Here is a 13,804-nt window from a genome sequence, read left to right on the forward strand (position 1 = left end):
TATGCTTAATTGATTAAAATATATTAAGAATCTTGGCTAGGTGCAGTGGTTCACGCCTGTAATCCCAGCATTTTGGGAAGCCGAGACGGGCAGATCACCTGAGGTCAGGAGTTTGAGACCAGCTTAGCCAACATGGTGAAACCCGGTCTCTACTAAAAATACAAAGATTAGCCGGTCATGGTAGTGCATGGCTGTAGTCCCAGCTACTTGGGAGACTGAGGCAGGAGAATTGCTTGAACCCAGGAGATGGAAGTTTCAGTGAGCCTAGATCACACCACCACACTCCAGCCTGGGCGACAAGAGCAAAACTCCATCTCAAAAAAAAAAAAAAAGAATCTTGATCTTTTCTTGTAATATTACATGCTTTAAATAACGTAGGAATTATTTGCTTCATGAATGTTGAGAAAACCTTTCCTGTTAAAATGATCCAAGTCCATAACTTTTGTGAAAGGTTTTTTTTTCTTTACGTTTTTTGCACTTTATTCTATGGTTATAAGATTTCTTCCTCCAGGTTTTTATGTTATTTATTTATTTATTTTTTAGAGAGAGGGTTTCTGTCATCCAAGCTGGAGTGCTGTGGCAAAATCATGGCTTACTGCCACTGTGAACTCCTGGTCTCAAGTGATCCTCCCGCCTCAGTCTCCCAAGTAGCTGGGACTCAGGTATGTGCCAGCATGCATGACTAATTTTTTCTATTTTTTGTAGAGACAAGGCCTCATTATGTTGCTTAAGCTGGTCTTGAATTCCCTGGCTCAAGCCATCTACCCACCTTAGCTTCCCAAACTGCTGGGATTACAGGCGTGAGCCACTGAGCCTGACCTCTTTCCCCAGATTTAATACTCCCTCTTGCGTCGGTATTAGTAATATACATGAGTGTCTATATTATTTTAACTTTAAAATTTACCAATATTAAGCTGTCACAAGAATCTTTTATAATTTTTCAAAAGGTCATATACTATTCTCATTCCTAATATTGTTGATTTCTATTTTCCCTCTCTCAATAAGATTTGTCTATTTATTTAGTATTTTCAAATAACCAATTTTGGTTTATCAATTCCACTTTACTTGTTATTGCCATTGCTCTGTTTTGTTTTCTAATGCATTTATCTGTACTTTCATCATTAGTAATTCCTTCTTTTGAATCTGTTGTTCTTTTTCTAGCTTTGTAAATTGAGTGTTTATATTGTAATATTTCTTCCTTAATTATGAAAGAACATAGGGCTAAAAATCTTTCTTAGATCATCACTGTGGCCACAGCCCATAGTGGTGATTTATAGGATTCCTGCTGTCATTTATTTCGAAATAATCTTGAATTCCTTCTGTAATCCAAATGTTATTTAGATGTTTTAATATTTTCAAATGGTTAGATTTTGTTATCTGTTTAGTGTTAATTTCTAATTTTTAATGCATCATGGTTGGCAAACATGACTGATTATTTCTTCTTTTTGGAATTCATTAAAATGATCTCCATAAGGTTCATTAGTTTTGACTCGAGAGAGGTCCCTCCAAAAATCTCTTTCCAAATAAACACTGATGCTGACTTCCAGGCCATCAAAATAAAGTCTTTAAGGCTTAAATGTTTCGAAACTATCTCCTTAGTGTTCCTTTATTATTTTAAGTCAATAAATTATGAATCCAAAATAATGTGCCTTTTTATTTTATTTATTTACTTATTTTGAGACAGAGTCGCCCAGGCTGGAGTGCAGTGGCGCCATCTTGGCTCACTGCAAGAGCCGCCTCCTGGGTTCACGCCATTCTCCTGCCTCAGCCTCCCGAGTAGCTGGGACTACAGGCACCCGCCACCACGCCCAGCTAATTTTTTGTATTTTTAGTAGAGATGGGGTTTCACCATGTTAGCCAGGATGGTCTTGATCTCCTGACCTTGTGATCCACCCACCTAGGCCTCCCAAAGTGCTGGGATTACAGGAGTGAGCCACCACACATGGGCCTTTTTATTTTTCAAAGCTTTCTTTCAAATAGTAACAATTCCTTTGGTTTGTATTTTACTTGGCAGAGACAAGTTTCATTATCTGCAGTTGGACTTATTTCTTCACATAAGCATAAAATATTAATATATCTCTGTACACTTGGACAGGTATTAAGGAAATAAATAAGCCTTAGGAGTACGATCTAAAATAACTAAATTTTCTTTTATTTTTAATTCAAAGAATAGAGAAAGCCATTGCATTTCACATAATGTGAAGGATTAAGCTGTTCTTTTAATCTGTTTTGCAACTTGAGTTAAATAATAGATGGAAATCATAATGTACCATCGGGAGGCAGAGGAGTCAGGGCCTAAAGGCAGGACATGAAACTCATCTGTACTCAGAATTACTCTCGAGAGACTAAAAGACAGTGTAACCAACTGTTGCCAGGGGTCACCTTTGGGGAGTACAGTAGGAATAGGAGGTGGGAGTGGGAAAGAAGGGGAAATCTCATATTTTGCTCTATACACTCCTGTACTATACGAACTCTTTATAATAATACTGTTTACATGAATTACTCACTTTGTAATTATAAGAAAATTAAAAAAAATTATCCTAAAGGTGCCTATGACTTTTAGTTTAGACATACAACTTTGCTCTAAATCCAGAGCAGCCAGTCCCCACAATGCCCCCCTCATCCCCAGCACTAGGACATCAAGAAAAACACCAGATAAAGTACTTGACTTGTTTTGGTGCCATATTATACAGAAATTTATATCTTTAAATATTCTGGAATCAGAGTGCCATGAGGTGCTCCCATAAGAACATAGGAATCAAGACTGCACATGGATCATGTCCATTTTAGGCCTTTTAACACACATGCTGATTGAAGAAAACAGCACATTTATTTATTTATCAGACAAAGAGCTTTGTTTTGGTGATTTGCTTACTGTCTAGCAGCCCCAAGCCCATCTTCTACATTCAGCTGCTCTTCGACAATGGGGCCAGGACTCCCAAACTACATTTCCTAGGCCTCCTTGTCAGCTGGTTTCCAGTTGTGTTCTAACAAAGGAAGGTGGAAGAAGAGAAGGAACTTCCTTCCTGTTTCCACCTTCTTCTGGCATCACTCCTGCATGTGAAGGCAGCTATGGCTCCACCCTCCAGCTCCTTTTTTATTTTTTTTGAGACGGAGTCTTGCTCTGTCGCCCAGGCTGGAGTGCAGTGGCGTGATCTCGGCTCACTGCAACCTCCACCTCCCGGGTTCAATCAATTCTCTGTCTCAGCCTCCCGAGTACTTGAGATTACAGGTGCCCACCACCATGCCCAACTAATTTTTTTGTATTTTTAGTACAGACTGGGTTTCACCATCTTGGCCAGGCTGGTCTTGAACTCCTCACCTCGTGATTCGCCTGCCTTGACCTCCCAAAGTGCTGGGATTACAGGCATGAGCCAGCGCAGCCGGCTCCAGCTCCTTCCTTTTTTTTTTGAGATGGAGTTTCACTTTTGTTGCCAGGCTGGAGTGCAATGGCGCGATCTCGGCTCACTGCAACCTTCACCTCCCAAGTTCAAGCGATTCTCCTGCCTCAGCCTCCCGAGTAGCTGGAATTACAGGCATGCAACACCATGCCCGGCTAATTTTTTGTATTTTTAGTAGAGACAGCGTTTCTCCATGTTGGTCAGGCTGATCTCGAACTCCCAACCTCAGGTGATCTGCCCGCCTTGGCCTCCCAAAGTGCTGGGATTACAGGCGTGAGCGACTATGCCCGACCTTTTTTTTTTGAGACGGAGTTTCACTCTTGTTGCCCAGGCTGGAGTGCAATGGCACAATCTTGGCTCACTGCAAACTCCGTCTCCCAGGTTCAAGTGATTCTTCTGCCTCAGCCTCCTAAGTAGGTGAGATTACAGGCATGCACCACCACACCCAGCTAATTTTTTTATTTAGTAGAGACGGGGTTTCACCATGTTGGTCAGGTTGGTCTCAAACTCCTGACCTCAGGTGATCCACCCACCTCGGCCTCCCAAAGTACTGAGATTACAGGGGTGTGCCACCGTGCCTGGCCCTTCAGCTCCTTTCAACAGCCCATGCACCAGCTGCTCTGCACCACTCTGAAGTCCCAGCACCACCTGACCCTGCCACCTCACAATCTGAGCACAGGCTACCCCAGGCCTTTCTTCTGAGCTCCTAAACTTCTGGTAACCCCACCTTTTCCTTCTTGCTCCTTTTATTGCTCTCTCAGTCTTCCCATAACTGTGTAACCAATTTTCTGTATTAAGCTGTCTCTGTTTAAGACGTGAGCCTGGTCTGTGATTTCCTGGATGGGATTTTAACCAATTCCATATGACTACACTCATGTAAATTAAAAACGCTTAGGATGTCAGCCAAAGTAGGATGTTGTGTCTTCCACTATGCTATGCGCTGGTATAAAACTATCCAATGAAACTTTTTTCAGAAGAGGCATGGTAGTTATTTCCCTGAAGAAGCACGATCCTCATGCATAAAAAAGAGGAGACAAAAAAGAAGCAGGGTTCATCAGAACAAGAATGGAGGACATTGTTCTCTTCCTGGTACAAGCCTCATCCCAACTGGTCCTAGAACTGCCAGCTCATTTGCATCAAGTATTAGCATCTTCTAAGCTTTAGTCATTGTATATAAATTTATCTCTGTGATTTTTTTACTCTTAGCTCCAAATATTGGCAAATGGCACCTTTTATGTATTGTATCTAGGGTAATCTACTTAAATTTATAAAGTGGCTTTCAAAAATTGTAAAAGAAATTGCAGGATATAAGATCTCTGTCCAAAAAAATAATAATTGAGAAAGTCCGTGGCATATTTAGTTCAGCATATTTAGCTAATTATAATTTTAAAGGACAATATTAATCATAACAACTAAATCTAATAATTGTTGAACCCTTATGCCTGGCACTGTGCTTACAGCCTTTCATATATTTTATCAATTAATTTTTACCATACCCTAAATGCACCATATGAAATAAGGACTATCATTATTCTCATTTTCCAGATGAAGAATCTGAGATACAGAAATATTAAGTAATTGATCTAAGTTCACAGAGATTATAAAGTAAGTAGTTGTAGTATTAGCGATTGGGTATGAATTAAATTTAAAGTTTTGGTAAAGGATTGGAAACTGGCCCTAAGAGGGAAAGCATGGGAGGAAGTCCAAGATCCTAGTGTGACATATTTTGGGAACTTGCATTTAAATTTGATTTCTGTATAACGAAATTCAATGAATAGTTTGCGTCTTTAATTTTTTTTTTTTTTTTTTTTTGAGACGGAGTCTTACTCTGTCGCCAGGCTGGAGTGCAGTGGCACAACCTTGGCTCACTGCAACCTCCGCCTCCCAGGTTCAAGTGATTCTCCTGCCTCAGCCTCCCAAGTAGCTGGGACTACAGGTGTGCACCACCATACCCAGCTAATTTTTGTATTTTTAGTAGAGACGGGGTTTCCCCATGTTGGCCAGGATGGTGTCGATCTCTTGACCTCGTGATCTGCCCACCTCAGCCTGCCAAAGTGCTGGGATTACAGGCGTGAGCCACTGCGCCCGGCCTTTTTTTTTCCTTATTTTTCTCCATCAAAGAAGTAGTATAATGTGATCATGTTAGACACTGGGTACAATCTTGGCTCTGTCAAGAAAAAGCAGGTGACCTTGGGCAAGTTTTCCAACCTCTCTGTGCTCTCATCTGTAGGGTAGAGATAATCCCAACACCTGTGCCATAAGATCGTTGGATGAGTTAAATGAGTGTCACGTGAAGTACTCAGTACTTTGCTATAATTTATATAGCAGTGTACAATGATTAGAGGAAGAATAAGAACAATTTTTTAATTCATTAAATATCCAACTATTTAAGACATGAGATGATGTCTCAAGTAAAAACTTTTCTCCCCAATGTTATATGTGGATTTAAGTCTAGTTCCATCCTACTGAGTGAAAATAATAATAATTATTATTCTGAGACTGTTTTAAAAAATCTAGCTCCCTGTGGAGGTTATAGTTTAGTGGGTGCATCATCACGACTAAACATACACAATATAGTGATGGTCCCACAACAATGTGAATGTCCCTAGTGCCACTGAACTGTACATGTAAAAATAGTTAAAACGGTCTTTTTTTTTTTTCAGATGGAGTTTTGTTCTTGTTGCCCCGACTGGAGTGCAATGGCGTGATCTCGGCTCACCGCGACCTCCGTCTATCGGGTTCAAGCAATTCTCCTGCCTCAGTCTCCCAAGTAGCTGGGATTACGGTCATGTGCCACCACCCCCAGCTAATTTTGTATTTTTAGTACAGACAGAGTTTCTCCATGTTGGTCAGGCTGGTCTCAAACTCTCGACCTCAGGTGACCCACCCGCCTTGGCCTCCCAAAGTGTTGGGATTACAGGCGTGAGCCACCATGCCTGGCCACGCCTGGCTTTTAAATTAGCCTTAGAGTGGGTTCAATGTGGATGGATCTATTCAACAGCAAATTGAGAAGTTATTATTCAAAGGGTACCCGCAGACTGACATAGTACAACAAAAATGGAGAGAGAGGATGATTTTTCTTCTTTGATAGAAGAACATTTCTAGCAGGGTAACCCAAGCTAAACAGATGTAAAAGAAACAAGGTGGAATCAGTTTGATCTTATCTTTGAAAAGCAGAAAAACAGTGAACCGAACTGAGAAGCCTACTGAGTTTTCTACCATTTTCATGAAATGCTTGATGAGGCTGAAACTAGTGCACATTCTTTCCTCATGATGCTGTGATGTGAGTTATTGCTTTCCACGCTATCAGTCACTTTGGTCTTGCTCGCCTTCACTCCCACATCTATGGGAAGTGATTCACATTTTTGTTCTCATATGGTCATTCAATAGTGTTGAACATACTGTTATGTGGCTCGATGACCCCGGCTATTCTTGCAAGTCCACTCTATTTTCTAAAAATAGAAATGTGCGTTAGGAATTAAAAGCACCTCATGTTTGATTGTGTTCATGTTCTTCGAATTATCCTGCAGTTTGAGTCACACATTCAATTTAGAGAACAAAAATAATAGCTGCTAATAATGTCTACAAAGAAAATACTTTCATAATCTTGGTCACATTTAACAATATACGGAGTCCACAGCCAATCACTTGAAAATCTGGTCCTACACATAGATCTATGATTCCAAGCGGCAAGAAAGCAAATCTTCCGGGGAAACAAAAAGTGTTACATTCCTTAGTTTTAAGTTCCTATTTCAAAGGATAGAAAGGGAGGCTGTTACCTGTATCCCAATAGACAGGCATCGATTTTTCTTAAAGTGGTCCTTCTTCCTGTCCTCCGTGGTGACGGTGGCTATGGTAGTCGTAGTGGTGACGGTGGCAGTGTTATTGCCCATGTGTTGACTGGCAGGGCCATGGATCTGGGCGTTTGCAGCTTCGATGGCGGCTGTCAGAGCCTTCATACTGTCCAGGCTCTCGGTGGAGTTGCTGAGTCCAGACTGGCTGATAATATCTCCTCGCTGGCCCTGTCCGTCCATGTAGGCATCCTGGGCTGACTCTGTGCTACTCTGGGCTGTGATAGAAATGAAAGGTTTCGTGGTAGTTCTGGGTGGGACTGGAGGTGGTGTCTTCTTATATGTTGTAATGCAAGATGACACTGGAAGACAGTGAAAACAAAGACACTGTGATTTCTGCGTGGGTTTTAATTTCTGATATTGTAACTGACAGCCATTGGAAATTAGGGCACATGAAACACACTGAGACATTGAACAGGAAAATAAGTTCCATTGACAGGCTGAGACCCCTGCTCTCCGGAGGTGGTTTGGGTCTCATCTGAGGTGACACTTCCACAAAACTGAGGGAGAAAAACACTGGGAAATATCAATCTCTGAAATGGAAGTTTCTGAAATGGAAATTAATATGAATCAACATAAACTAGACATGATTAGCCCTCTGTCGAAACCTTCCCAGCCAACAAATTGTATAGGCACATAGAGAAGGTGAGGGGAGTTTCTGTCTTCAGGGAAAACACTAAATATAGCTAATATTAAACAGAGTAACTCATTAGAAGAGATTTCAGTGGTTGATAATAAACATGGAAAAAGAAAAAAGGAAGGCAAAGAGGTTGTGAGGATGTGTGTTCTGATCCTAATAACAAGGACGAGGTGTCTAGGGGAGGAGGGTACACACGCCATCGTAGCTGCTGCAACATTTATCGAAGCCAGTTCTTTCCTTCCTTCTTTCCTCCCTCCCTCCCTCCCTCCCTCCTTCCTTCCTTCCATCCTCCCTGCTTTTCCTCTCTCCCTCCTTCCCTTAAAAATATTTTTACAAAATAGAGAGGAGGTCTCTTTGTGTTGCCCAGGCTGGTCTTGAACTCCTGGGCTCAAGAGATCCTCTCCCTTAGGCCTCCTTTCAGAGGACAGAAAAGAAGGCTGTTGCCTATATCCTGAGAGACAGACACATAGAAGTGCTGGGATTACAAGCGTGAGCCACCGGGCCTGGCCACTTCCCACCTTTCTGTCTTTCTGCCTGACTGACAGACCTTCCTTCCTTCCTTCTTTCCTTCCCGCCTTCCTTCCTTCCTTCCTTCTTTCCTTCTCTCCTCCCTCCCTCCCTTTCTCTGTCCCTCTGTGTTTCCCCACCTCCTTCCCTTCTTTCCTTCCTTCCATCCTTCAGTCTTTTTCTTTTCTCTGTCTTCCTGTCTTGTCATCCTTCCTTTTCCTTCTCTCTCTCTCCATCTCCCTCTTTCTTGTCTTTCCCCTCCTCCTCCTCTCTGTCTTCCTTCTTCACTTCCACCTTGCCTGTCTCTCTCTCTGTCTTTTTCTGGGTAAGCTCCCACTATATAAACTCCTTTTGTTGAATTTTTGCTTGTTTCTGAGCAGAACTACTCACTGAGAGTATTGACACTGTACAAAAGTCTCCTATTGTAGAAATTAATCCACATGCTAGCTTATAAATCAGTCTTTGTGGGTTTGGTCTGTATGAGTCACTCCCTAAAGTGTCTTCCTTTAGGGCAACTTGGTCGAGTCAAGGGCCTGAATCTGACTGGGTGTGGTGGCTCTCGCCTGTAATCCCAGCACTTTGGGAGGCCCAGGCGGGTGGATCACCTGAGGTCAGGAGTTTGAGACGAGCCTGGCCAACATGGTGAAATCTCGTCTCTACTAAAAATACAAAAATTTAGCCGGGCGTGGTGGTACATGCCTGTAATCCCAGCTACTCGGGAGGCTGAGGCAGGAGAATCGCTTGAACCCTGGAGGCGGAGGTTGCAGTGAGCTGAGATCGTGCCACTGCACTCCAGCCTAGGCGACAGGGCGAGATTCGGTCTAAAAAAAAATGGTGGGGGTCTGAATCTAGGCTGCTGAGTACAATTTTGGACCTGTACAAGGGGGTCAAGGTCTGTTTGGAGGCTCCCAGCAGCAGCCTCAGCCCCTCCCTCTGGCCATTTGATTACAACACTGAGGGTTTTGAAGAAGCTTTACACACTGGCTTTCAGTTTCTCATTTGTAAAGCATGATTTAAGAAAATAAGGATCAAAAATGAATTAAGTTTCCAAGTGGGACTTCGGTCAGTGAAGCACAATTCCTTAAGCAGCTATTATAAATTCATTCAAATAATTATGCTTCCATCATTTCCTCCCCACCCCACTCCAGCCCACCCACTCCCGCAGGTGGTGTCACTGTGGCTCCATCACATCAGCTAGACCTGGCCACGCAGTCCCAACTTGTTACCTACGGTTCCAGCTGCCAACTCGGGCCATCTCACTGAATGAAATACTTGCTTCAACACTGAAGATGTTTCCTCTGGCCACTCAGAGGAAACACCCTATAATGAACAATAAACAAAAGGACTCTATTATGCTGTCCTGCTGTTTCGGTGGCCTGTGATTTGGATTAATTTCCTTAACCACAAAATAGATAGAGACAATAATGTTTGGCTATTTCCCAGGGATTGCCTGAGTATTGGAGGAATAAATCAAGCAAATGTCTCATTACAATATCATATGGACTCCGGGATGGGGGAAGACAGGGTGCATGACATAGAGGCAGTCTCCCCTCATTCCCTGGGTGGATGACTGGCAGAGGCCCAGCCCAGGAGAACTTCCCATCTATGTTGACTCATGAAACACACATCTTTATCTCTCTTTTTTTTTAGAGATAGGGTCTCACTCTGTCACCAGGTTGGAGGGTAGTGGCACAATCATGGCTCACTGCAGCCTCGATCTCCTAGGCTCAAGCAATCCTCTCACTTCAATCTCTTCAGCAGCTGGGACTACAGGTGTGCACCACCACATCCAGCTAATTTTTTATTTTTTGTAGAGACGGGGGTCTTGTTGTGTTGCCCAGGCTGGTCTTGAACCCCTGGCTTCAAGCGATCCTCCCATCTTGGCCTCTCAAAGTGCTGGGATTAGAGGCATGAGCCACTATGCCGTGCCCAGCCCATTTTTATCATTTGAATGCAGCTCAACAATAAGCAGTGGACTTCCTCATTTTTTAGCTAATGCACCTGACAGGAAATACGACTCAGGGAAAATACAGTGCCTGCAAGGTGCAGAGTCAGGAACAGAGCCAGCCAGCCTCAGGTTCTTCCCACTGGCCCACAGCTAAGCCTCTGGCTAAACAATGCCAGTGCATATACATTGTAAATATCTTGCCTCACTCAATTTAGTTTCTTGCATCTAAACCATGGTGGAGCTCTGGTTCCCAGAGAGGCATGAGTGATGGTAGTCCTGCTGGGAGTAACACTCATCTCAGTGATTCAGCTGAAGACCCAGAGTGGGTGGGAGCCATAATTAGGATAGAACCTCTCCCTATTAAAATTGAATGAAACTACAGCATTGTACCACTTCACCTAAGACATGTCTTTACAATGTGAACTCATTATTTTGTTCAAAATGGATTCTCAGGACATTCCGCCCACTGATATTTCAAGAAGCTAAATAACATATTCCAACATCAAATGTCTGATCTTTTGGATTATGTAATGCTTCTTGTTAGCTCTCCTTGGTTTCTTCTTTCAGTGTGGATAATCCAAACTGGACAGTGAGGCCAGGCACAGTGGTTCACACCTGTCATCCCAGCGTTTTGGGAGGCTAAGGTGGGAGGACTGCTTGAGTCCAGGAGTTGCAGACCAGCCTGGGCAAGATAACGAAATCCCATCTCTACACAATTAGGAAACAAAACCAAACACTCCCCGTCCAAAAAAAAGTTAGATAATTCAGCCAAATATAGAATCATTTGATTTGCTGTGACATACAGTAAAAATCCTGCCATGATGTGATAAGTGGGGATGGGAGGGCGCAGGGCTAGGTCACATCGTTTCCAATGCGTGACTGACCTTGGGGACCTGAGCCTCCAGTGTGGCTCCTACACTCCCCAGGCCAACTGCAATTGGACGCCACCTGGTGGCTGTTGTCAGCTCATCTTCGCTGTCGATAGGGATAACTGGATATCTTGCTCAGCAGGGACATTCGCAGAGAGTTCCAGTAATGCTTGAAATCTACCATAGTTAGATTGGTCAGGGAGAATACTGGAGACATGGCTTCTCCAACAGGGTGGTCCAGCCCCCAACACCCAAAGAAGATAAGATTTTGAGATCCCCCCAACTTCGAATAAGGGAGCTGAATGGAGGACAGGAACCATCTCCCATGTTGTTATACGGAGGGACATTACTCATTATTATGAGGCTTAAGGACAGGAACCATCTCCCATGCTGTTATGCGGAGGGACATTACTCGTTATTATGAGGCTTCACTGCAGTGAGCAGCACTGTCCAAGTCATGGACTAGGAAGATGAAAGGAATTCAAATCTTCATGATTTTTTTTTTTCCAACCACAGACAGGATCTCATTGTGCTGTGTACGCTAGCCTTGAACTCCCAGATTTAAGAGATCTTCCGCCCTCTGCCTCCTGAATAGGTGGGACAACGGGCGCATGCCACCACTCCCGGCTTAAGATTGCCATTTGAAGGAGAGGAAAGGGGATTCAGATCACAGCTCACACTTCTCCATCGTCCCCTTCTTCATTTTCCAATTCTTCTGCACTCCAAAACTCATACAACGAAATCCGTCCATTTTCCTCAACATCACCCTTTCCTAGATTTGCTCTCTAAGCCCTAAACCCACGCTTCTCTCCTAAGTGTATTTTGTTTGTTGTTTGGTTTGTTTCAGTTCTACTCTCAGAATTTAGTGCCAGGAAAGATTTAGAACCCACTGAGAAGGTCTGAGCACCAGCAGGTGTGTGACAGATAAGAGCGAGACTGAAGGAGGGTGAAACACCAGCCAATATGTTTGTCTTGCCTGGTCAAAACAGAAAGAGAAAATGGGAAAGAGAAAAAGAGAAAACGAGCAGCTTCTATACAGTAAGTGAAACATCTGATTTGTTTAAGACTGACGTTCTCTTTTTTTTTTTTTTGAGACGGAGTTTTGCTCTTGTTGCCCAGGTGCAATGGTGCAATCTCGGCTCACTGCAACCTCCACCTCCCGGGTTCAAGCAATTCTCCTGCCTCAGCCTCCGGAGTAGGTGAGATTACAGGCCTGCGCCACCATGCCTGGCTAATTTTTGTGGGTTTAGTAGAGACAGAGTTTCACCATGTTGGCCAGGCTAGTCTCAAACTCCTGACCTCAGGTGATTCACCCGCCTCGGTCTCCCAAAGTGCTGGGATTACAGGCGTGAGCCACCACTCCTGGCAAGAATTGAGAGGTGAAAAATTCAGGGGTGAAGCTAGCTGGGTCGAGTAGGGACTTGGAGAACTTTTCTAGCTAAAGGATTGTAAATGCACCAATTAGCACTCTGTAAAAATGCACCAATCAGCACCTGTGTCTAGCTAAAAGATTGTAAACGCACCAATCAGCACTCTGTAAAAACAGACCAATCAACACTCTGTAAAATGGATCAATCAGCAGGACGTGGGCGGGGACAAATAAGGGAATAAAAGTTGGCCACCCCAGCCAGCAGCGGCAATCCCGCTTGGGTCCCCTTCCATGCTGTGGAAGCTTTGTTCTTTTGCTCTTCACAATAAATCTTGCTGCTGCTCACTCTTTGGGTCCACACTACCTTTATGAGCTGTAACACTCACCATGAGGGTCTGCGGCTTCATTCCTGAAGTCAGCGAGACCACGAACCCACCGGGAGGAACAAACAACTCCGGACACACCAGCTTTAAGAGCTGTAACACTCACCGTGAGGGTCCGCGGCTTCGTTCTTGAAGTGAGGAAGACCAAGAACCCACAAGAAGGAATAAATTCCAGACACAGAATGACGTTCTCAAAAAGAATGATTTTTAAAATGTAAGTGGAACTTGAAAAAAGAAATGATGCTGTATTTTTATCACTATTACTGCTTTCCTTTACCCTGATAAGTTTTTTGTTCATTTCAAATGAAATGATTTTTTTCCTCATCTGGCTGAAAGGACTCTTATCCATTTATGAGAGAGTTGCAGAACCAGAGCTGCAGATTTCAGTGACATTTTCATTCAGTGGATACTGTAGTGCACAGAGACCAGAGGTTGGTATTTACATTTAAGAAGTTATATATTTTTGGGGCCGGGCGCTGTGGCTCACGCCTGTAATCCCAGAACTTTGGGAGGCTGAGGCGGGCAGATCACATGAGGTTGGGAGTTCGAGACCAGCCTGAACAACATGGAGGAACCCAATCTCTACTAAAAATACAAAATTAGCCAGGCGTGGCAGCACATGCATCTAACCCCAGCTACTCGGGAGGCTGAGGCAGAAGAATCACTTGAACCTGGGAGGTGGAGGTTGCGATGAGCCGAGATTGCGCCATTGCACTCCAGCCTGGGCAATAAGAACGAAACTCCGTCTCAAAAAAAAAAATATGTTATATTTTTAAGAAAGACATTATACGGCAGAGTGTGGTGGCTCGCTCCTGTAATCCCAGCACTTTGGGATG

At 43.5% G+C, this 13,804-nt stretch overlaps 1 protein-coding gene across 10 annotated transcripts in view; it reads right to left on the reverse strand.

Annotated features, from left to right (window-relative positions):
- The window catches only part of DLGAP1 (DLG associated protein 1), a 988,253-nt gene that overhangs the window by 81,234 nt on the left and 893,215 nt on the right, over nucleotides 1-13,804 (reverse strand). For all 10 annotated transcript variants that reach the window (XM_030810696.1, XM_030810698.1, XM_030810695.1 and 7 more), the window contains one exon: nucleotides 7,181-7,554. In XM_030810696.1, coding sequence (XP_030666556.1) covers nucleotides 7,181-7,554 — 374 coding nt within the window. The remainder of the gene's footprint in view (nucleotides 1-7,180; nucleotides 7,555-13,804) is intronic.

Source organism: Nomascus leucogenys, chromosome 4 (genome assembly GCF_006542625.1).
Source record: "Nomascus leucogenys isolate Asia chromosome 4, Asia_NLE_v1, whole genome shotgun sequence".
NCBI lineage: Eukaryota > Metazoa > Chordata > Mammalia > Primates > Hylobatidae > Nomascus > Nomascus leucogenys.